The 24,371-nt window shown below is 31.9% G+C and overlaps 1 protein-coding gene across 1 annotated transcript; it reads right to left on the reverse strand.

The window, feature by feature from the left end:
- Positions 1 to 264: 264 nt before the first annotated feature.
- Positions 265 to 20,912, reverse strand: LOC131854921 (organic cation transporter protein-like). Its single transcript, XM_059206102.1, has 6 exons — positions 20,749 to 20,912; positions 19,127 to 19,343; positions 17,244 to 17,499; positions 14,923 to 15,543; positions 6,824 to 7,002; positions 265 to 1,059 (listed from the first exon to the last, which is right to left on the reverse strand). The coding sequence occupies exons 1-6, from the start codon at positions 20,910 to 20,912 to the stop codon at positions 886 to 888; spliced, it is 1,611 nt and encodes a 536-aa protein (XP_059062085.1). The 3' UTR covers positions 265 to 885.
- Between the last annotated feature and the right edge of the window lie 3,459 nt (positions 20,913 to 24,371).

Below are 24,371 nucleotides of genomic sequence, written 5' to 3' on the forward strand. Positions count from 1 at the left end.
CTTTGTAACATAAAGTTACAATGACTTATGCCTTGTAAAAACAGATAATAAAATGACGTTAAACTTCACGAACATAATGTAGCAACTTGAATGATCCTCTTTTATGAATGCTTTTGTAATAGGATCGATGTTTTTGTAATGTTTGATATTACAATAAAATTGGTTTGGTAACATATATAGGTACTGACGTGAATTAATTATGTTAATGTTTATTTTTATCGCTTTCTATAAATAAACGTTTCTTAAAGGAAATCATATTATTGTTACTTATATGCATTTATTCACTCACTGAGTAAAGTTCATTAACTTCATGAAAGTCAAGGTTGCGTGTAACAGTTGCAGAATTAATATTAGACAAATAAAAAAAAGTGCGGTCCACAAAAGAATTTACTGGACTCTAACACAACCAATTAGGGTTCGGATTGATTTATTATAATAAAACAAAATTAAAGGGCCGACCAATAACTGACTGACTGATGTGACTTGTAGCATATTTTAAGAACCAAAAAATCACGTGCATTTTTAGTAACTACAAATCATCTTAATTTTTTTTGTATATTATCTTTAAATGTAGGTATAAAGTATAATCAAATTTTTTTTACTACAAAACTTAAGGTCACACTATACGCCATTTTTCGGTTTTTGTGCCTTATGTGTTTAATGGACGATCTCTAATATTCATATTGAATATTACACGCTTTCTTTTTTTTGTTTTTTTTTCTAATACAGCTGTACCCGGAAAAGTGGAGACAAAGTTGGAATACAACACAGTGATTGCTTTCCTGTTAAGTAGACTTTTAACTTTAACTTATGCACTCTTAGAAATTAACTCACGATACATAAAGCTGCAATATGTCAATAGAGAAGGGCTGAACTCTACAATTCTCACAAGTGGCCATTCCTGGACGGTTTCCGTTTCATTCGAGACAACTCCTCGGCCTCTTCGATTGTATCAGGCAGCCTCATGTTCCTGGTCTCCGGCAGTAGGAGCACCAATGCACTAGATATGAGGCACATCGCGCCGAATATCACAGTCGGCATAGATTTATGGTAGTAAGACTGCAACAAAAAAATAACAAATTTTAGCTTTTTTTCAGGTAACTCGAATGGTAAACAAGCTGATTATCTGATGGTAAGTGGTAATTGTTGTTTTACATATACAACAATATATGGTTGAGGAGGGGGGTGGACATAGAAATTGAGACGTTATAATTTCGTTCTAATTTAAAAATGAAATACATAACTATTTAAAATATTATTTGTGGTAAATATAGTAGGTACTTAAAATTAATCTTATTAACAAACGCAAGAGTTTGTGAGTAGGGTTGGATGTTTGTTTATTCTTTCACGTAAAAATTACGAAACGGATTTTGATGTAACTTTACAGTAATATATATATGTATGTGCTATATATTAGAGTAGTACATAGGCCATAATTTAAAAATGTGTAATGTAAATTGAACGAAATATACGATATGTCGTGTAAGTGTGATACAGACGAAGTTGCGGATATCAGCTTTATAAGGACCGCGTTTTTCATCATCTTGTACTGTACCCAAAATAGTTCAAAATAAATAAATACTATTGTTATTGAAAATCTTAAAAATATTTTTAACACCATTTGTATAACTCGGTTTATTAGTATACCATGTTTACGGCGTCGGTGGTCTAGCCGGTTAGACATCGCACTGTTCCGATTGTCACGAGTTCCATTCCTCAACAACAAACAACAACTTAGTCCTCAATTTACTATAAACTATAAAAAGTCTGTGAATAATCCGTCCTTCATGCAAATTGAGCTATCATGTGAGTTGTTTGGTACAAAAATGTTGAAATATTATTTTTAGATTTCCACTTCACACTTCGGGGAAAGTTGTTCAGTGTCATTATTAGTATAGCATTATCTTATCTGTGCTTTCATGAATATCCCTGGCTTTTAGCTTGATTTACTTCGTTGACATATGTATATGTATTCTATATAAAATCCTCATCCATCTATCCATCCACGCACAAACTTTCAATATATCTATATTATTAGTAAGATTTTTATTTATTCCTATTTGCATGTCAACCAACCATTTACAATCACCTACAATTGGGGTTCTAAGGGTAACAGATAACCCTAAGAACCCTGTTCTTGCATTGAAAATTGCTTTTAGCAATAAGACCGCCCTGTTGTTTAGTTTACTAATTAATTGTGGCTATATTTTATCATTGTATAATGCAAATGTATAAAGCATATTTTCTATCTATCTGTCGTTACAGGTTACTATGTAATACTTACCCTATCTGGCTATTCCAGATAGGGTAAGTATTATTATTTATAAATAAAAACTGCGTGAGAGAGAGAGAAACCTGTTAAGGAGAAAAGTCACTACTGATGATCTGTACTAAAGAAACTGTACCAGAAAATGTCAATTTTAAAAGTATTACTAAATTAATACATAATTTCAAGAAATTCATACATAAATTCAATATATACAATATAGCCCAAGAGCCCACGACCGCCAGACATACGTCATTTTAATAAACGTGAAAGTTCTTGTATGTGTGTCCCCAACACAGGTAAGAACGATCCCCAAATATGAAACCTGGATCGTGGTTCCTTTGGCAGGTACCAGGTAACAAAGGTGTAAAAAAAATCATATCAAATTCGTTATTTTAAGAAACTCCATATTTTCATATATTGTTCGTAGCACTATTATAACTTGCGCTGCTCATTGCCAGACACGTAGTGTGGTTCCAACCCCCCGCCGGACCCCCCTAAACTATACTATTTTAGAAATAAACTTACGTCATTTTAATAAAGCTGAAATTTATATATATTATTGAGAGTTCTCTCAAACTGAGATTCCTAAATTGCCAGACAGTTTTCTTGGCTCCTTATCCTACCAGACTCATTGAAACCGTATATTGGGTAACAACGGTGTATACAATTTCATATCAAATTCGTTATTTTAAGATGCTCCATTTTTTCACATATTGCTCGTAACAGTATTATAACTTGCTCTGCTCGTTGCCAGACCCTTAGTATGGCTCCAACCCCCGCCGGACCCCCTAAACTATACTATTTTAGAAATAAACTTACGTCATTTTAATAAAGCTGAAATTTATATATATTATTGAGAGTTCTCTCAAACTGAGTTTCCTAAATTGCCAGACAGTTTTCTTGGTTCCTTATCCTACCAGACTCATTGAAACCGTATATTGGGTAACAACGGTGTATACATTTTCATATCAAATTCGTTATTTTAAGATGCTCCATTTTTTCACATATTGCTCGTAACAGTATTATAACTTGCTCTGCTCATTGCCAGACCCTTAGTGTGGTTCCAACCCCCCGCCGGATCCCCCTAAATTATACTATTTTATAAATAAACTTACGTCATTGTAATAAAGCTGAACTTTATATATATTATTGAGAGAACTCTAAACTGAGGTTCCTAAATTGCCAGACAGTTTTCTTGGTTCCTTATCCTACCAGCTCATTGAAACCGTATATTGGGTAACAACGGTGTATACAATTTCATATCAAATTCGTTATTTTAAGATACTCCATTTTTTCACATATTGCTCGTAACAGTATTATAACTTGCTCTGCTCGTTGTCGAACCAAGAAAACTGTCTGGCAATTTAGGAAACTCAGTTTAATAGTTCTCTCAATAACATATATAAAGTTCAGCTTTATTAAAATGACGTAAGTTTATTTATAAATTAGTATCGTTTAGGGGGGTGCGGCGGGGGGTTGGAACCACACTAAGGGTCTGGCAATGAGCAGAGCAAGTTATAATACTGTTACGAGCAATATGTGAAAAAATGGAGTATCTTAAAATAACGAATTTGATATGAAACTTGCGCTATGCCAGACACCGTTGTTACCCAATATACGGGTTCAATGAGTTTGGTAGGATAAGGAACCAAGAAAACTGTCTGGCAATTTAGGAAACTCAGTTTAATAGTTCTCTCAATAATATATATACAGTTCAGCTTTATTAAAATGACGTAAGTTTATTTATAAAATAGTATAGTTTTGGGGGGTCCGGCGGGGGGTTGGAACCACACTAAGGGTCTGGCAATGAGCAGAGCAAGTTATAATACTGTTACGAGCAATATGTGAAAAAATGGAGCATCTTAAAATAACGAATTTGACATGAAATTGTATACACCGTTGTTACCCAATATACGGTTTCAATGAGTCTGGTAGGATAAGGAACCAAGAAAACTGTCTGGCAATTTAGGAAACTCAGTTTGAGAGAACTCTCAATAATATATATAAATTTCAGCTTTATTAAAATGACGTAAGTTTATTTCTAAAATAGTATAGTTTAGGGGGCCCGGCGGGGGGTTGGAACCACACTACGTGTCTGGCAATGAGCAGCGCAAGTTATAATAATGCTACGAACAATATGTAAAAAAATGGAGCATCTTAAAATGACGAATTTGACATGAAATTGTATACACCGTTGTTACCCAATATACGGTTTCAATGATTCTGGTGGAATAAGGAACCAAGAAAACTGTCTGGCAATTTAGGAAACTCAGTTTGAGAGAACTCTCAATAATATATATAAATTTCAGGTTTATTAAAATGACGTAAGTTTATTTATAAAATAGTATAGTTTAGGGGGGTCCGGCGGGGGGTTGGAACCACACTAAGGGTCTGGCAACGAGCAGAGCAAGTTATAATACTGTTACGAGCAATATGTGAAAAAATGGAGCATCTTAAAATAACGAATTTGATATGAAATTGTATACACCGTTGTTACCCAATATACGGTTTCAATGAGTCTGGTAGGATAAGGAACCAAGAAAATTGTCTGGCAATTTAGGAAACTCAGTTTGAGAGAACTCTCAATAATATATATAAATTTCAGCTTTATTAAAATGACGTAAGTTTATTTACAAAATAGTATAGTTTCGGGGGGTCCGGCGGGGGGTTGGAACCACACTAAGGGTCTGGCAATGAGCAGAGCAAGTTATAATACTGTTACGAGCAATATGTGAAAAAATGGAGCATCTTAAAATAACGAATTTGATATGAAATTGTATACACCGTTGTTACCCAATATACGGTTTCAATGAGTCTGGTATGATAAGGAACCAAGAAAACTGTCTGGCAATTTAGGAAACTCAGTTTGAGAGAACTCTCAATAATATATATAAATTTCAGCTTTATTAAAATGACGTAAGTTTATTTCTAAAATAGTATAGTTTAGGGGGGTCCGGCGGGGGGTTGGAACCACACTAAGGGTCTGGCAATGAGCAGAGCAAGTTATAATACTGTTACGAGCAATATGTGAAAAAATGGAGCATCTTAAAATAACGAATTTGATATGAAATTGTATACACCGTTGTTACCCAATATACGGTTTCAATGAGTCTGGTATGATAAGGAACCAAGAAAACTGTCTGGCAATTTAGGAAACTCAGTTTGAGAGAACTCTCAATAATATATATAAATTTCAGCTTTATTAAAATGACGTAAGTTTATTTCTAAAATAGTATAGTTTAGGGGGTCCGGCGGGGGGTTGGAACCACACTACGTGTCTGGCAATGAGCAGCGCAAATTATAATAATGCTACGAACAACATATGAAAATATGGAGTTTCTTAAAATAACGAATTTGATATGAATTTTTTTACACCTTTGTTACCTGGTACCTGCCAAAGGAACCACGATCCAGGTTTCATATTTGGGGATCGTTCTTACCTGTGTTGGGGACACACATACAAGAACTTTCACGTTTACTAAAATGACGTATGTCTGGCAGTCGTGGGCTCTTGCTCTAATACATAATACATAAATTCAAGAAACCGTTTCCACAAAGAATTTGAACCCGCTAAAATAATTAAGCTTAACAAAATTGCGATTTTCCATAAACGCGTATTAAGTGTCTTTGATGATTCCTGACGTTATTAAACGCCATCCGAAAAAATAACGAGACAAAAACTTGGGTCATTAAATTATAGCGTCTTTGCAAAAAGAAACAGATTTTCCCCATTCTAAAGTTCTCATAAGATTAATGATATTTTAATGACGTTTCTAACAGAATTATGTTTCAATTTAATAATTTGTTTTTTTTTTTCTGTTGAATACAGGATTCGACCACAGATTAAATAACTTTACAACCTTGATCACCATCATGGTTATCTGTGACCCATTTCTGTATGAAGTTACTATCGTAAAATATTGTATTTTAATAAATTTATTTGATTTATTGACCTATAAAATATGGTACAAAAGGTGAATTTAATGTTATAGCTATCTCCACCAGTCAAGCCATGGAAAGGCTAGAGACATACGATTGCGACTTGGCTATAAATAAGCATATTATTTACAAAAATAAAGAATTATAATAACGAAATATACGAAATACGTACAATATACGAGTATATATAATATATATGTGTGTGTACATATATATGTGTGTATATATAGGTTACCACTTTCCTCCATCAGTTGAAACTATATAATTTTTTTATATTTGTATCACCAACAATTTTAAAGCGATGTGCTAAACTAGATCACCGAGGCCGTAAATGTACTTTTACGTTTTGCATTAAATGCATTATATTTAAAAAATTTATAAACTTTATTAATATAGTTAAGCGGGTTTTAATCACAAATAATTTTATGGTAAATAGATGTATTTACCTCTCTCAACATTTCGACTAGGTTTCACTAGCCGTGGTCACGACCTGACTAGAGTAACGTTAAATTAATTAACTGTAAATAGAGTAAACAATTATTCGTGTTAAAAGCCGTTTAACTATATAAATAATGTGTACGAAACGAGAAAATTTTAAAATATCAATAAACTTACCAATAAGGGTGTCACTGGGGCCATCAGAGAGCCAATTCTGCCCGCAGTGGAGCAGAAACTGATCAAGGTCTGCCGCATGTTGGTCGGGAACACTTCAGACACGTAGATGTATACAGAGCTGTACGCCAGCGTGACGCTCCACTTGCCAATCAGGTATAGGGGTATGGACCACCAGTCCGCTGTGCACAGCAAACGGAATCTGTTTAGAAAAATCGTCTCAAGTTTGTATGCGCCTAGTGGCTACACGAAAACGATATACGTGACAATACAATTAAATTAATTATACGCGTGTGCAGGCTACGAAATAAACAACAAAAATTGCAATTAAATGCCATTGGGCCATTTATAAAGACTTGTGGTCGAAATTTGACCATAATAAATTTAAGATACAGTAAGACTATAGACAAATCATATTAAAGACAAACAATATTAATCTATTCCCAATTTGATAACTTACTTTAACAATAAACAAAAGAGTATATATGCGCGTGTGTATCAAAGACATGGTAGTGTGTATAAAGTATTTTTCTGCATAATTAAAAAAAAATATTCGCAATCTGCACTCCTTCTATCTCACTACGATATCACATCTCTCCTTTCATACAAACTATAAGTGTGCGAAATTTCATATTCCTCTGTCCGCGCAAGTTTGTATTTGTAGTGCCTACACGAAAACGAAATACAATGTGACAATACAATTAAATTAATTATACGCGTGTTTACACTACGAAAAGAAAAACAAAAATTGCAATGAAATGGTATTGAGACATTTATATTATATTATATAGATTAGTGGTCGAAATTCGACTATAATTAATTTAACATCCAGTAAGACTATAAATAAACAATATTCTGAATTTGACCACAGACTTTAACAATAAACAAAAGATATAGGCGTGTGTGTAATTATTAGTAAGTGTGCGAAATTTTATAAGCTTTTGCTTCACATATTAGTATGATATTCTTCCATTTTGTTATTAAATGTGGATTTTAATTGACAACGCATTTGATTACCCCATTTGTAATTACAGCCACTGTATGTATATATGTAGATGTATTTGTATATGTATATAAAAATTACACAACGGAAGATTTCTTCAAATATGATTTGATATGGCGTTTATGAGAGGATGTCGACATTTTTTTAATTACAACATTAAAATATTATGATTATTAAGCAATGCTATGTAGGGCAAGGCTTTGTTTATGTCACAGTAAAAAAAGTAATTAAATAATTTAAATTTTTCATTCGCATATATTTGATAGATATAGGATACTTGTTATAATCACTAGCTGACTCGTCATATGTTGTTTTGCCCTATAAGTTTATATATAGGTGTATATGTTAAATAAATCTATTTATTTAGGTTTACAATTAAATCTATTTATAAAATAAGAAATAGTAAATAGCGTAGGCAATTCATTTACACTCCTAAACACAGGTTAATGAATAACCTGTGTTTAGAAGTGTAAATAAAAATCATGTAGGACATTTTAGACGTTTATGAACGTCAAGTTAAAACATATTATCCTTTCCTTATTATAATTAAATCCTCATATATTTGAATAGAATTCTGATTTATTTCATGGTTTTACCCTAAAAGCGATTACAAGGAAAACATTAAAACATATTACAAGTATGTATCGTGGGTGTTAAATTGATTCAAAAGGTAATTAATTTTATTTGCGACATTTTTAGTATTAACTCTTTATGTAAGTTGCAGAATTTGATGATTTAAACGCTATGTAGGAATTGTCGTCGAAATTAATAGGTTAATTATGTTACTGTGTATTTATTCTATTTCCTTAATAAGTAAAAAACACTTTTGTATGTAATTATTAATATAGTTAAAAATGGTTCCAACATAAATAATTTTATGGTTAACCCGTTTCTTACTTTTTTATCCAACTTTTTTACAAGCATAGACTAATTTCTCGTTACAGACTACCGTTTAGAAATTGTTTTTCATAGATTGAGTCAGAATAATTAAGATTTATTTTAAATTCATTTTTTTACCCTAATATTATTAATTTTTAATTAAAATAATTAGTTTATATAACTACTTATTTCTTTTATTTTATACTTATTTTTTTACTTAAAGATTTAGTCAATTGTCATATATATATATACATATATATGACTACTGACAATGACACACATTTACTAAAAATTGTACACATTGCATTTTTTTTTAATTCACACTAAGCCATGTCGTCCTACGCTAAGCAGAGCTTAGTTATGGCTATATATTTATTGTAAATACTTATATAATATAAGTAGAACACCCAGACTACATCTACATACTCTGTGCAAGAAAAAAAATCAAACCCGGGACCATAGGAAAGAAGGAGGTGAGCTAAATCGCTAGATTACCGAGATCTTATACAAGTAGGATAATTTGTCCAATTAGTGAAGGTGACTTCGTGACTCATAATGATGAATAAATGTCATTTTGTTTACTTTGAAGAGGATGACATTAAAATTACATACAAACATAATAGAGCTGTCTATTATTAGACTAAACAATAAACCGGATACTAATTTTGAATTCTAATAATGTGGGGCAAGGTTGAATTTAATGACATCCACGTATAATTATGGTAAACAGCGTACGGTACCGGCGCGTTAAGTTGAGGCGTATGTACTTGTGTGCATTCTTTTTATATTCGTCATAGCACAGGTCATAGTGTATTACAATGCCTTACTTATTTTTAAGCTACTGCTACAAAGAGGGCCATTATTCAACTATATTTATTTAGCGTTGTATGCATGAGCAGTAACTCATGTATTGCCATTCCGGAGAATTAATATGGTATGCCTGCGTTTGGTTTATGTGTATAGTGCAATATCAGTAATCTCCTAAAGTATAATATTAAAGTTTTAACAAACGATAGTACGTTATCTCTATTAATTGCAATCGCTATAGTTTCTATATACTATAATTATTATATTTATGTCTTTATGGTGTTAAATCCGTCATATGCACTTTTATTTTTGTATTTGTGCATTAAAGTTTTAATATATAAATTAGGCAGTTGAATATAATTTATTGAGCTTCTTACATATTTACCCGAATATCCATTTTTTAAAATCTGCTTACGTAATACTTTAACGGGCCCATACAGGTAATATTAGGGACTATTTATTTCCGGCCGAGTTTTCTCGAACAAGCGGACGAACACGCGGGAAAAATGTAGTAATATAATAAATGAACAATTTTATCATAATGTCAACTGCCACTGAACTCAATGGAATGACCTGCTTTATTGGTTCCAGCACTAATTAATTAAATGTTTTAATACAATCAGACAATTATTAATTTAATTTTATATCAATTATTGGTGTACAGTTAGTGAAATTCTGTTGATGCATTCAGATTGGTTATATCAGTAATGCTATTTTAGATACGGTCCGTCGGAACAGGTCATCTCAAAATCAAGAGGTTATCTGTATGTATTAATAAAACTTTTTAATTTTCTAGAATACTTTTCCTGAGAACAAGCAATGGGTAAATTTGAAAAGCACTTTAAATAAAATTTTTGTATATCTCATATTAATATGATAAACGCGAAAGATTATGAGTATGGATGATGTTTGTTACTCTTCCACGCAAAAACTACTGAACGGATTTTGATGAAACTGTGCAGTAATATAGCTTATACATCAGTAATAAGTAAATTATGCTTAGATGACTTTACACTAATAACTTCGAAGTCTAATTATTACTATTTCACAAGTTTCTTGCTCGTTCTTCTTGTGATGAATCTGCGTTCCAAATGAGTAGTAGAATAAAAAATATGGCTCTTTAAAAGTGCTTGTATTAAGTTTATTTGAATAAAGTTTATTTCTATTAATCAACATATTGTTTTTAACGCTCTGTCCAATACATGTGGTATCAAAACTTAGAAGTTTAAACAATAAATAATTAAAATAAAGTATTTCTCGTCTTTGTTCTTATTTTCCTACAGTGCTTTCGTTACAAGATAACTTCGTCATTTCTGATTAATTTTCTTTAGGTGATATCATATAGTCAACGACACTCGTGATAAGAATATGAATTATTATTATTATTATTTATCTTTGATAACATTAAGAATCATTTGATGGCTCATTTATCAAAATCTGTCAAGCTGTTTGGATTAGCGGCTATAGAAAGTAGATTAATAAAATGAATTAACCAATTACTTTAAATGAGCAATTCGTGTGAATATTGATTTATTGTATCTCGGAAACGTCTCTAATGATTTGGTTTAAACTTTGTGCATAGGTAACTATTGGGTTTTTAAATACATTTATATAAAAATACACATAAGGTGCAGATATACAAAATTTTAATTGCTCCCTGTTTCTTGGATTATTAAACATAACATATTGGTATTGACAGCGAGTCAAGAGCGATTTAAATATCTGTTGCAAAAAAAATACATTTAAAAAAATAACAAACGCAGCTTTGTCGCCCAAGTACATTTTAACTTTTTTCTTTGTTTTTCCTTACAGTCATAATTTTAAGAGTCAATAAAGTTTGATAAAATATAAATAAAATAAAAACAATTAAGCAAATTTTGACAAAGACATAATAGCAATTAAATATAGTTAGAGGATTAATCTATAATAATGTTTGGAAGAGGAAAATTACTGTAATAATAATAATAAATTATTAAAAGTTTATAGATCGTACATTGGATGTATTTAGTGCAGACACCGCGGAATGTTCGAGAATAAGTGTAAGTATACATATTCATAAAAGAAACAAAACAATACCGATATTACGCATGATATTTTATTAACGTTCCATTTTCAAATTGCTTATTTTTATTTTTAAATACATTATAAGGATAGTCACAGTTTTTTAATCTACTGCTCATTCGGAAAGCTGTCTCATTACAACAAAATCTTAAAAATTTGCTAACGCAAATAAATAGGTTTTGGTAAATACAAATATAAAGGTAAATACATATAATAAAAGTGTTATCTGTGTACAAATAGCTGATTGAGACTCAATGACTTTGGCCCACATTTTTTTGTAACACAAGCACCTTATATGTAAAGATAAGCGGCGTATTTCTTAAATTATACCTACAGCTAGTGATGCCCGGGATATAGTATGTGTATACATTTGTAGATATCTATCTGTTGATGATGATTAAATATAAATAATAAACACAATATATATCGACGTCATCTAACATTTGCTTAATTAATTAATTACAATAATAATAATGATTACCATGGATATTGCACACAGCGCCATCTAGTCCTAAGCTAAAGCAGAGCTTGTGTTATGAACACTAGACATGTGATGTAAATACTATTTTTTTTGTAAATACATACATAATATACATAGAAAACACCCAGACCAATGCAAATAATTATACTAATTAATACAAGTGTTTGCATCGTGTAAATAATTGAACTCACTACCTTTGAAAATAAGGCGGCGTGTAGGACCACTAGAACAACGAGACCGTCAATTAACAAAACTGTAGGTGGCATATTGAAACTATTCATAAAATTAATTACTTTTCCCTTTGTATGTGTTTCTCTCAGCTTTCTATAGTCAATATTGATTCATAATTAACATCATATGATGTGACAAACATTCTAATGCCTACAACGTTTCTACATATAACTCTTTCTTTTTTTCTTCTCGCTTCGTCCTGATGTTACGATGTTCTTAAATCTGTACCAATATCCATACTAATATTATAAAGCTGAAGAGTTTGTTTGAACGCGCTAATATCAGGAACTTGTGGTGCGAATTATTTTTGTGTCGGATAGTCCATTTGTCGAGGAAGACTTTAAGCTATATAACATTAAACTACGACCAATAGGAGCGGAACTGCAATAAATATTGCAAAAGGTGGAGAAAACGAAAGGTGGAGAAAAGAGAACGAACGCAGACGAAGTTGCGCTGATCAGCTAGTTAAAAATAAAGAGGTAAATTTGTGAGTAAATTGTTTTACAGAAGTCACGTAGCTTAATTTGTGAGTCAGTAATCATAGGCTATATAACATCACGGTACGACCAATAGGAGCGGAGCAGCAATGAGACATGTTGTAAAAACGGACAAAATGTGACGACGAAGTTGCGTAGTAGAAAGATAAAGCGAGTGTAAATATTACGATGTTGCCACATCTATCACTATTTTATAATTGAATATAATAATGATTGCCATCATTTACGTGAAATTATGTAAGCTACGCCAACGTACTTATGGTGTTTATGTTACAACAAAAAAGGTAAATACAGGAACTTGTAAATTATTTTTATTACAGGTGTTGGGATTCATTTTAAAAATTCAGGGTCGTATAATAAGGTTGTCCATATAGAAATATTAATAATAGTATATGATCGCTGCTTTTTGTACTGTTACTGTATTCTATACTATAATACGTGTATTGTAACATAACATAATTGACTGTGTTCAAAATAATTAACCGCAAAAAATATTACTTATGATTAAATAAAAAGATTACTAGATTGGATTCAATTTTTAAATTATTAAACAATATATATACATATAATAAGAAATGTAAAAGAAATAACTGTCTCACTCTATTTTATTCATGCCATTAGGCGCCATTCGCACCATGTTACAATGCGCGGAGTATAATATATTGAAGGAAGTAAATTCAGTTTTATTTAATGGTACAATTCTACTACTATATTATGGTTTTATATGAACACGCACATAATATAGTCTGCACCTATTTTAGCTTTCGTAATCGTCCTATACAAAAACAATTATTTAGTGAAAAAGTTGTATGTAAAAATATGAATTTTCTGTAATTTTACGGACCGTGGGCGTAATTATTAGTTACATACATATAATATATACGGGCATAATGATCCGTAACTTTTATTAAACTCAAAAATATTCGTGACCAAACATTCATTTTATTCATTATTTTAACTAATGCATTATAGTATGCAATACAGTAATGCATTATAGTGCTAGTAGGTAGTTTGTATTCACACATTAAAACTTAAAAATGTAAAGTTACAACTGAATTATTTAAAAGAACAATACGCAATTTTCTTACTCGGTCTTTTTGTGATGAGACAGCTTATTAAACGAGTAGTAGATTAAAAAATAAGTAATGATCATTCACAATCGAATATTCTTTATTCAAATAAACTTACATTTAAGTATGTTTATTTGAATAAAGAATATTCGGTTCTATGTAAGTTTATTTGAATAAAGTATAATAAATATTTTTTAAAATATTAAATATAACACTACTTTTTCATTTACTTTTGTTTATGTTTAAAAAAGGTAAATTTTTTATACGTGTTTACAACATTCGAGGATTATCACTGGCCGCTTGTTATCTGTCACTGCGTTGGGTTGAGGTAGATATCCTTCAGAGATAAATCCACATTTGCTCACGTTAATCATCAAACATCATAATGCAATAAAGGTTCAATATAATCATATGACGAACCTCTTTGTTGATATTAAATGCAAACGCATCATAAACCGATTTCAGTTATAGAAGTGCTTTGTCGTTTACTTATTAAAAAAAAAAACAGAAGATTCATACAAATTTCAGTTTGAAGTATTAAATATTTAACTATGTTTAAGATTTCAAGACATTATGTGATTAACTGAGCCCACGACTTTGTTCCCTTATAACTTTTTTGTGTGAATCTTACCATGGATTCTTTAGTGAAAACCGCATCCAAATCGATTAAGCCGTTTTTCAGATTAGCGCGCACAACAGTCAAAAATTCTAAGAACAATTTTTTTACGTTCTATTAAGTTGATAAAGTGTATCAATATTAGTTCTCATATATCTTCCATGTCAGCGGTCAGTCATTTTAGACTAACTGTTACCCGCGTCGATGTTTTTTTTTTATTAAATATATAACTTTCTGAAATGAACCTAAGATACTCCTTATAACATTAGCGATCTGCAACTGAAAATCCTGTCTAAATCGGTCCAGCCATTTGAAATTAGCAAAAACAAACAGACATACAAACATTTTTTAATTTATTAAATTATGTAAGTACCGTATATACTTTCATATGCATTTAGTGACGCTATTAATTTGAAATTACAAACGCTTTAATTTAATTAGAGAAGGTAATACTTACATCTTGGTAAGAATGCGAACAGCAAACTCGTCAGCGCACACGTCAAGTAAGTGGCCACTAACGTCTTCTTCCTTCCGTATTTATCCAGCACGATAACCACCACAATGTACGCTGGTATCTCCACCAGCACCACAAGCATAAAGCTCACGTATCTATGACTGCTCAAAGACACGGAATTTATCGACAGTCCATAATAAACTAGAGAGCATGTCAACCAAAGGAATGAACATATCAGCAACCTCTTCCAAATTATACTCGAACGCAACGCTTTCGAGAACTGCGACTTTTTGTCTTCCGTCTGATTCTTCGGCTTCAACAATGGATCGCCCAATGCTTCTAACTCCAGGTTCCGTTCATCAAGATTGTTAATTTTTGCTGCTCTTTTTAATACTCTTATAGCTTCATCTCTCCTGCCTTTGCTTAATAACCATCTGGCGCTTTCGTTCGTGAACCATATGTATATGACAACGATGATCGCAGGACAATATAGAATTAGGATGTATGTCCGCCAGTTGTCCACGACCCATGCAAGTAAGGCTATTAATACAACACCAATGACGAAAGTCATGTTGCACATGGCGGAGACTATGACGCGCTGTTTCAGCCCAACTAATTCGACAACTGAAAAAGGAAATCTTATTTAATACTAGCTATACGGACGAAGTCACGGACTTCGTCCGCGTGGAATTTTACTTTATTTTTCTAAAATAAAAGTAGCCTATGTTACTCCTTATTACATCAGCTACCTGCCAATAAAAGTCCCATCAAAATCGGTCTAGCCATTTCAGAGATTAGCCGGAACAAACAGACAGACTGACAAAAATTGTAACAAATGTTATTATGGTATATGTACCGTATTTATATTCATATTCATGTGGAGAATACAGTTATTTCAATATTACAAACAGACACTCCAATTTTATTTATATGTATAGATGTATAGATTTCTTTATATTTTAAAATAACTTTATTAATGTCATTTATTTAAGTAGAATCTGTATAATCAAAATAAAAAGTATCTTTATTTAATCTACCGTCAGTTCGGAGCGCTTTCGAGCTGCGAGGAACTGACAAGAAACTCACCAGACCATTGGAAGTAAGGCGGTGTGCTAAAACGCTAAAACATCGAGCTCGTCAAATTACACACGAAAGCATAAAAATTACTATTCAAACATTATTTCTTGGCAAAAGTACAGTTCAGTCAATGAATATTACTGACTTTATGATTAATTCTTAAATAAGTACTCTATAGTACGTAGGTACAAATGCGATGAAGGCAATATTTGTACACATATACTAATTTTATATTCTGTTTTTAAACGCAATTTTATGACTAGTATAATAATAATAAGATTGAGGTAGGTATGCTCTGTTGACGTTAGACAATACACACTGTATGCGGGGGAAGGGAATTGTTAGTAATGTGACTGATAACCCCATTGCTAGCAATATACAATGTCGGGTTTACCTCCACGCGGTTCCCCCCGGAAACCATCGGGATAAATTTCTGGTGAATTGGGATTGGGATAACTGACCTGACCTCATGCTCATGTTATCATCCTCCACTTGTGCCCCGCCACCGTAAACCGTTAGCGCAGGCGGGTGCACCAATCCATTATCATTCATAAAAAAAATACACACTATATGGGGGAAGTGAATTGTCAGTAATGTGAACTGATGACTCCATTGCTAGCAATATAAGATGTCAGGTTAATATCCACGCTTTTCGTTCTCTCTGGAAACTATCACGATTAATTCCTGGTGAATTTACCACGTTGGACTAACTGACCTGACCTCATGTTCATCCTATCATCCTCCACTGGTGCTCCGCCAGCGAAAACCGTTAGCGCAGGCGGGTGAATCATATCATTATCATCCATATAAATATACACACTATATGACTATAATTAGCATAAGTCAGTAAAGTGATTTATCATATAGTGTTCTTGTTTTCTAAACGAGTCGCGTAGGTATCTATTTCTTATTTATCAATGTTTTAACTTATATGTTACGTTTATTTTTATATTTCATTTATTTTATTTATAGACTACACAATGGCTTGATGTTAAAATCATGTATGTATATAAAAAAGTGCTTTTTTAACAGAAATCCAATCGAGTTTTTTGCAGTTTTCCTAAATTACTATAACCAGAATTTTATAAGATAGAAATAGTAAAACAAAAAAGTTTCAAATTATCATAAATGCTCTAGCTATTGTTAAAAACTGTGTTAAAATCCGTTGCTTACTTTAATAAGTCTAAGTAAATACAGCGGAGGCGACATCATTTTATATTATGTAGAGATACAAGATTTATACTTACTAAAAACATATGCGGAAGGGTACAGTCCACCACCCAAGCCAGCCTCTAAGAAATGTAACGCCACATAACTTAAATAATTCGGTGCAAATGCTCTGGAAAAACCAAATATCAAGCTGGCACATGACGCGAAACCCACTGCCACTTTCCGTCCAAATCTATCTGAGATAGCGCCAGTGAACAGCATGGCTAAGAACATTCCAGAATTGTGTATAGTCCCAACCAATGCTCTCTTCCATTCTTGACAACCCAAATTGAACTGTAAAAGAATGATACCTTTAGATTGTTATTTAGTTGCACTTCAAACCATACATAAAAAAAAAAACAAAAACGGTTGCCAGTAAGATTAATATATTATTTCAGTAGTATTTATTTTTAATTTTAGTACATTAATAAGGGAAATTCTACTATATTTTCAAACATATTAAATTAGACAGTTACCTAATTGTCTCAGTTACACTATGTAATTTACAAAATGACCCGTCATTTGTAGGAATCGGTTCAGCTATTAGTTCTTTGCGGTGGAATGGTACCACGTGCGCTCGCAAAACATTACCCTACTTTACAGAAGTTGGACATTTATAATTATATTCTCGTAGTTATAAAATGCACCCAGAATAATTATTCCGGATGCCCTTTTTTGCTTTTCGGATAAGGTTGATTCCATTATTTAAACAGTCCTTAGAAATATAAGTTAATTTTTTCTTACAAAAAAATCTGATAATTTAATTTTACAAAATTAACTAAAAATTTTTTTTCCTTTAATTTATTTTTGCTCCGTTTTATACGCAACGTATTTTTTTCTATTCTAATACTGTGGTACGGCCATTTCTGGCCTTATTAATTTATGCGATATGTTTTATAACATATATAATAAAAATAAGATGTAAGAATTATTAATTATGTATTCTTATTATATATAAATAAACATATAATAATTATTTTTATTATATATAAATAATTATGATTTAAGAAGAAGTAATTTATTATATTGGGCATCTGAAATTTATCGTTATCATTTATTATTGATGAAATGTATTATCATATTTAATCAATGATAAATGATTTCAACATTTGTTGCATATAAGGACGATAAGATAAATACGTGCTTATCTATATCACCGATACTATAATTAATATATATATATATATATAGTTTAATGTATATAATACAATTAGAAATAATATCTCTTCATATTCATTCAATATATTATAGGTGCAGTAGAAATATTTTAATATCTCGGCTTGTTCTATAGTATAACACATATGTATAATACATAAACCTTCCTCTTGAATCACTCTATTTATTGCTGAAAACTGCATTAAAATCCGTTACGTAATTTATAAGATAGAAACGAACAGACAGCGACAGCGACTTTGTTTTATATTATGTAAAGATAGTTTATTTAAATATAGGATAAAAAATTTATTTAACTTTATCTAAACAAAAACATAATACAAATATTAATTTGTCAACTGTCAAATTTTATACTACAACAGTGGCAATCAAGCATACGGCTCATCTGATGGTAAATGGTTACCGTAGCCTATGGACACCTGAAACTTCAGAGGCGTTACGTACGCGTTGTTTTATGAAACCTTAATAAACACCCATCTATACTCACAAACTTTCGCGTTTGAAATATCAACTAACTACGCGCTCCAGCTTCGCCCGGGTGTACATGTATTATACATATACCTTCCTCTTGAATCACTCTATCTATTAAAACAAACCGCTTCAAAATCCGTTGCGTAGTTTTTTGCATACATAGGGACGGACAGACAGCGACAGCGACTTTGTTTTCTGCTATGTACTGATGATAAGATATAGCTTGTATTTTATATTGAGCGAAATATGTTTAATTTAAATAAGTTGTCAAACAAACCTCTTTTACAAACGAGCGCCCTTCTTCGTACACGAATGTTTCACAAGGCAGTGTTTTATTTGTGGAGAAATCTTCAGGTAGACACTGCATACTGGTGTTACTGACCGGAGCAAATCTTAGGCAGCTCTCCAGCTTATTATTCTTAACGTCTGTAGGTATGGCGTATTGTATCCAAGACGTGTCATTGAACCTCTGTTCACAACCGTATACTTCACACCTAAAAGAATATAAAAACATTACAATAGCGAAATGACGGCCTCGGTGGTCTAGCGGTATAGCACACCACCTTAGTTCCAATGGTCGCGGGTTCGAATCCTCGTACGTCACAAATATTTGTATTCATGAGTATGATTGTTTGTATCGATCTGGATGTTTTCATTGTATGTATTTACGAAAAAAAATAACGATAATATATAATAGACATACAGTCTAGTAGTTATCTAGTACCCATAATATAAGATTTAGCTAGCTTAACTTGGGTCTAGATGGCGATGTGTGAATAGCGGGAAATAGCCTTGTGGCTTAGTGGTTTATGACCCCGATTTATTTAATCAAGATCGTGAGTACAAATTTGACTCACAATTTTTTCTATATATCTAATTTTATGACTAAAGCTCCAGTGATGAAAACTTTAGTAATAAACCGAAATTGACCCCTAGGCACATTTGAACTCAGCCACAATGAACTTGACAGTCTCTGATCACCCTATCTAGGTATAAAGTCGTAGAGATATATTATTTGTAAATTCTTATGTGATATAATAATAACAACCCTGGAGATTTTGCGAATATAGTAAAGAAAAAATTATTAGTTCTTTCTATATTTCAAATGTATTTAAAATTTTGTCTGTATTGAAAAGATACCATAATAGATAACATAATACCAGTAGTAAATTAAATCTATACTTATCTACAGACTATAATAATCCTAAAGGTCGAACAGTCTGTATAGTTTTTGCAAAGATTAACTACAGTATCTATAAAAAGTTAATTTAAAATAAAGTAATTACAAACTAATTAAAATACCAAATCCTTTAGCACTAAGCAAACTACCATTTCTTCATTCTGCGAATACGAAATACTATAATATAGATATTGACATCATTGCTAGCAATTTGCCATATTAATTCGACCACCACGCGGTTACCTCTAGACCCACCGTGATTAATTCCCGGTGAATTCGTCACGCTAGGCTGAGCTAACTTCATGGTTATCATATAATCCTTCACTGGTGCTCCGCCAGCGTGTACGGTTAGGACTGGTACATAATTCCATTATCAATTACTAGCTGCGTCCGCGGTGTTACCCGCAACAAATGTATAGCCTAAGTGTTATACATATTATTGTAAAGTTTAATTAAGTTGCGCGAAAGAGTAATAAACTTTCATCCATATATACTCATTTCTGCGTTTATAATAAGAAAAAGAAATTTATTTCTAGCATTAAAATTACATTAAAAAAATATTATTACGATATTTAATTGAAGGCAAAAGGACCCGGTTCAGCGTATGCGTTCATGCAACATAGGCGTTGGTTTTCAACCAGACTCTTCTACCGGTGATAGGAAAATATATAAAAAATATATTAGTAAAATAAGAAAGTTATGAAAAAAAAATCACTCACCTGTACATTTGCTCCTGAGCTTCAAAAATGAACCCGCACTCAAAGAAGCTACTGAGCAGTATTGGATACAGTAATAGTACGAAATTTAATAAGTTATACCGTCCATAAGGCCCAAGGCTTTCTAGTACGGAATCTAGGTTGATTTCTTTCTTTCCTTCCTCCATGTTTAACAAACTAGATGCAATTGATTTTCTGCTCTCGTCAAACTTCGATCAACTTGTGACCTGCAATAGATTGTAACTTATAATAATAATATATTTATTTATTTCGACGACCTCGATGGTCTAGCGGTTTAGCACACCGCTTTCCTAACGATGGTCGCGGCTTCATTCCTCTCAAGGCACAAAAATTTGTATTCATGAGTACGATTGTTTGTATCAGTCTGGACGCTTTCTATGTATATTGTGTATGTATTTACAAGAAATATCTATATATTTATTTCAGTTGTCTAGTACCCATAATACAAGCTCTGCTTACCGTGGACTAGATAGCGCTGTGTTAATTGTCCAGGGTTATTTATTTATTGTCAGAACAATAGACACATACATATACATTTGAATTCGTACAAAGTTTACTTTAAAAAAAAACTTAACTTTGTATAGTGCTTCATTAAAGGAAACGTTAGGCAAGAACCATCGAGAGTTTAAGTAAGTAAGTAAGTATAGTTACGGTGATATATTTAACTTAAAAGTTCAACACATTAAAATGATAATATTATTGTTAAATGTTGTTGGATGTTTCAATGTTTCAATACTTAATACCATAATTAATTTAACATTCACAATATTAAAGACCAACATTATTAATCAACTAGCTGTGCCCACGGTTTCACCCGCAGGAAATTTTTAGTCTGTGATCAAATTGAAAATCTTACTTATATTATAAACGCGAAAGTTTTTTGAATATGAACGAATAGATGTATAGATGTTTGTTACTCTTTCAGGCTGAAACTACTGAACAGATTTCGATGAAACCTTACAGGAATATAGCTTATACATCAGAATAACACATAGGCTATAGATTTCATATAGTTAAAACCTTGGGCTCAGCTGGTATAAAATAAATTATCAACACAAGTAATAACTAGTAGTACTGTGGTACATACTCGTACTTGAAATGAAAATTGTCACACGGTTGCATAAAATGAAGCGGTGCCGTGGAATATTATCGCTTTGTTTATCGAAGTTAGGTCAAGTACGAGTAGCTTCATTTGTTAATCAATTTCGAACCATTACTTCAGGTAGACCGTGCCTCTTGCGGCAATTACTGACCCAGTTGGGTTGTAGATAGCATAACATACATAGAATATTTCTGCATCAAGTTTTGTTTGTTTATAACACTTTATATAATAGTAAAGCCACATAGATACCATAGGCTACGGGTAAAAGTTTATTTATTTTATTTATTTAAACTATATTTATTTATTGCACCAGATCAGAAAATAATTAAAAATAATAAGTTTACATAAACTGATACAAAAGGCGCTATGTTATCGTTTCCAAAGGCAGTCTCAATTAAAAAATGAACTTTAAAAACTATAGTTTCCGTAAATAAAGAGATAAATGGTATCCCTACCTGTAGGTGATCTTGGGTGACGATAGATACGTTTATGGTGCAGTAAATAAGTGTAAGTAATAACTTACACTTATTTTGTAAGTAATAACTTATACTTATTTACTGCACCATAAATTATAATATTACAAGAAGGAAAACGAAGCCATTAAAACTAAAATTTAACTAAAACTACTTTTCTAATTATTAATATGAAATTCATAATTAGAAAAGTAGTTTTTGTTCGCGATCTAAGTATCCTTTTTTATATAATTGAAATGGTAAATACGCGGACTGTCCATTTGATGGTAAGACGTAACCGTCTCCTATACCATGGTGAATTTACCACGATGGGCTAACTGATCTGGCCTCATTCTCATATTATCATCCAACACTAGTGCCCCGCGAGCGTAAACTGTTTAGCAAAGAGAGGTGCACCATTGGATTAACATCCATAAGGATCCGTCTCTTATATTCATGAACAGCACTACGGACATCACGCTATCATGTGATGCCTATAACATCCCGCAAGACAAGATATCATGCCTCTTATTCCGTAATATTGTTGTAATTTTGTAATAGTGTAATTTTGAGCCTTATATCCTTCAACCGAAATACAACTACCTAAGCCAGCAAATCATTTTTTACAAAGTCTAACTTGATAGAGAGGAGTAGAAACTAATAATCTTTACATAGTATAAAATGAAGCCGCTTACGCTGTCTTTTTGATTAGATCTTTTAAACTACGCAGCGGATTTTATTGCAGTTTTTAACAATAGATAGAGTGAGTCAAGACGGAGGTTTCTATATACAATACACGTACACCAGTGCGAAGCCGGGTAGTTAATAATATTATAAACACCAAGAAAGTTTGTGTGGATAATTGGAGGAATATTCGTCTCGTACTCTTTTAGCATAAAACTACTCAACGGATCTTAATGAAATTGGTACAAATATAGATCATAGCCTATACTGCCCGAGTATCCTGGGCAGATCCACAGGGCACAATTAGTTAACTGTAATAGAAATATAAAGTACTCCACGTGTCTTTTTTAACGTCCAGAGGCGTGTCAGTAAAAGCTGAGTCATGCAGTTATTTGCTGTTAGCGAGAAAACTGGAGTACATGAATATTAGACTTTAATAGCAAAGAAATAAGATTCATTAGTGTTCAGTCCAGTCCATAATTTTTTTTGTGGCCAAAAGAACATCCGACGCTGACGTGCGTCCACGTCACCTCGTATGTTCTGATTATCACAGAGACCGCGTGAGACAGAAACTTATATTATCTTAGACATGTTTTATCAATCGAAGTTCCTGTTACGATTTTTTTTTTATTTATATTATCTCAATTATTTATGCCTCGATAATGACGAGTTGATTTCGAATACTGAGCGAAATGTAGCCATGTTAAGCGTTCGCCAGAACATCGGCTGGTGACAATTTCTGTCTACCATATCTGGGATATGAGTCTTAATATGTATATATATTTTAAAATAAATGCTCATAAGAGCATTTCTTTAAAGACATAATGTGCGGTACCCGTTTAATAACAGAAACGATTTGTATTAATTTACTAATTCATTAATAGAAATCGCTAATATAATATTAACGATATTGGTGGTTCTGCGGAGAAACACAATGTCTTTCTTATGATATGATTGTGGGTTCGATTTCCGCATAATATTTTTATTTTTATTGTTAGAAAGTAAAGATTATCGAAGTGTGATGTTTTATGGTCAAGAAACAGCAATTTCTTAATTTTGCAGCCGTCTGATAATTTTTGATTTAGCAATGGATTGAAAATAATGCAAATCGAATTTGAATTAAACATTTGGAATTTCCGTTTTCTAAACTCGGTTGAAACATTCACATAAACAAACTTCTAAGTATAAAGATATTCATGAGTACATGTCAATAGAACATCAAGTATTTAGTAATGGAAATGTTAAATATTTACATATATCTTATAATGACTAACCGACAGACTATGTCTAAAATGGATATCCAAACATACTGTAACATGTAACATTGTTCGTAAACTAAATCAGATATAAAAAAAAACCTATCACAA

The sequence above is a fragment of the Achroia grisella genome, unplaced genomic scaffold (genome assembly GCF_030625045.1).
Source record: "Achroia grisella isolate CSIRO2021 unplaced genomic scaffold, CSIRO_AGI_Agris_v1 utg1248, whole genome shotgun sequence".
Classification (NCBI taxonomy): Eukaryota; Metazoa; Arthropoda; class Insecta; order Lepidoptera; family Pyralidae; genus Achroia; species Achroia grisella.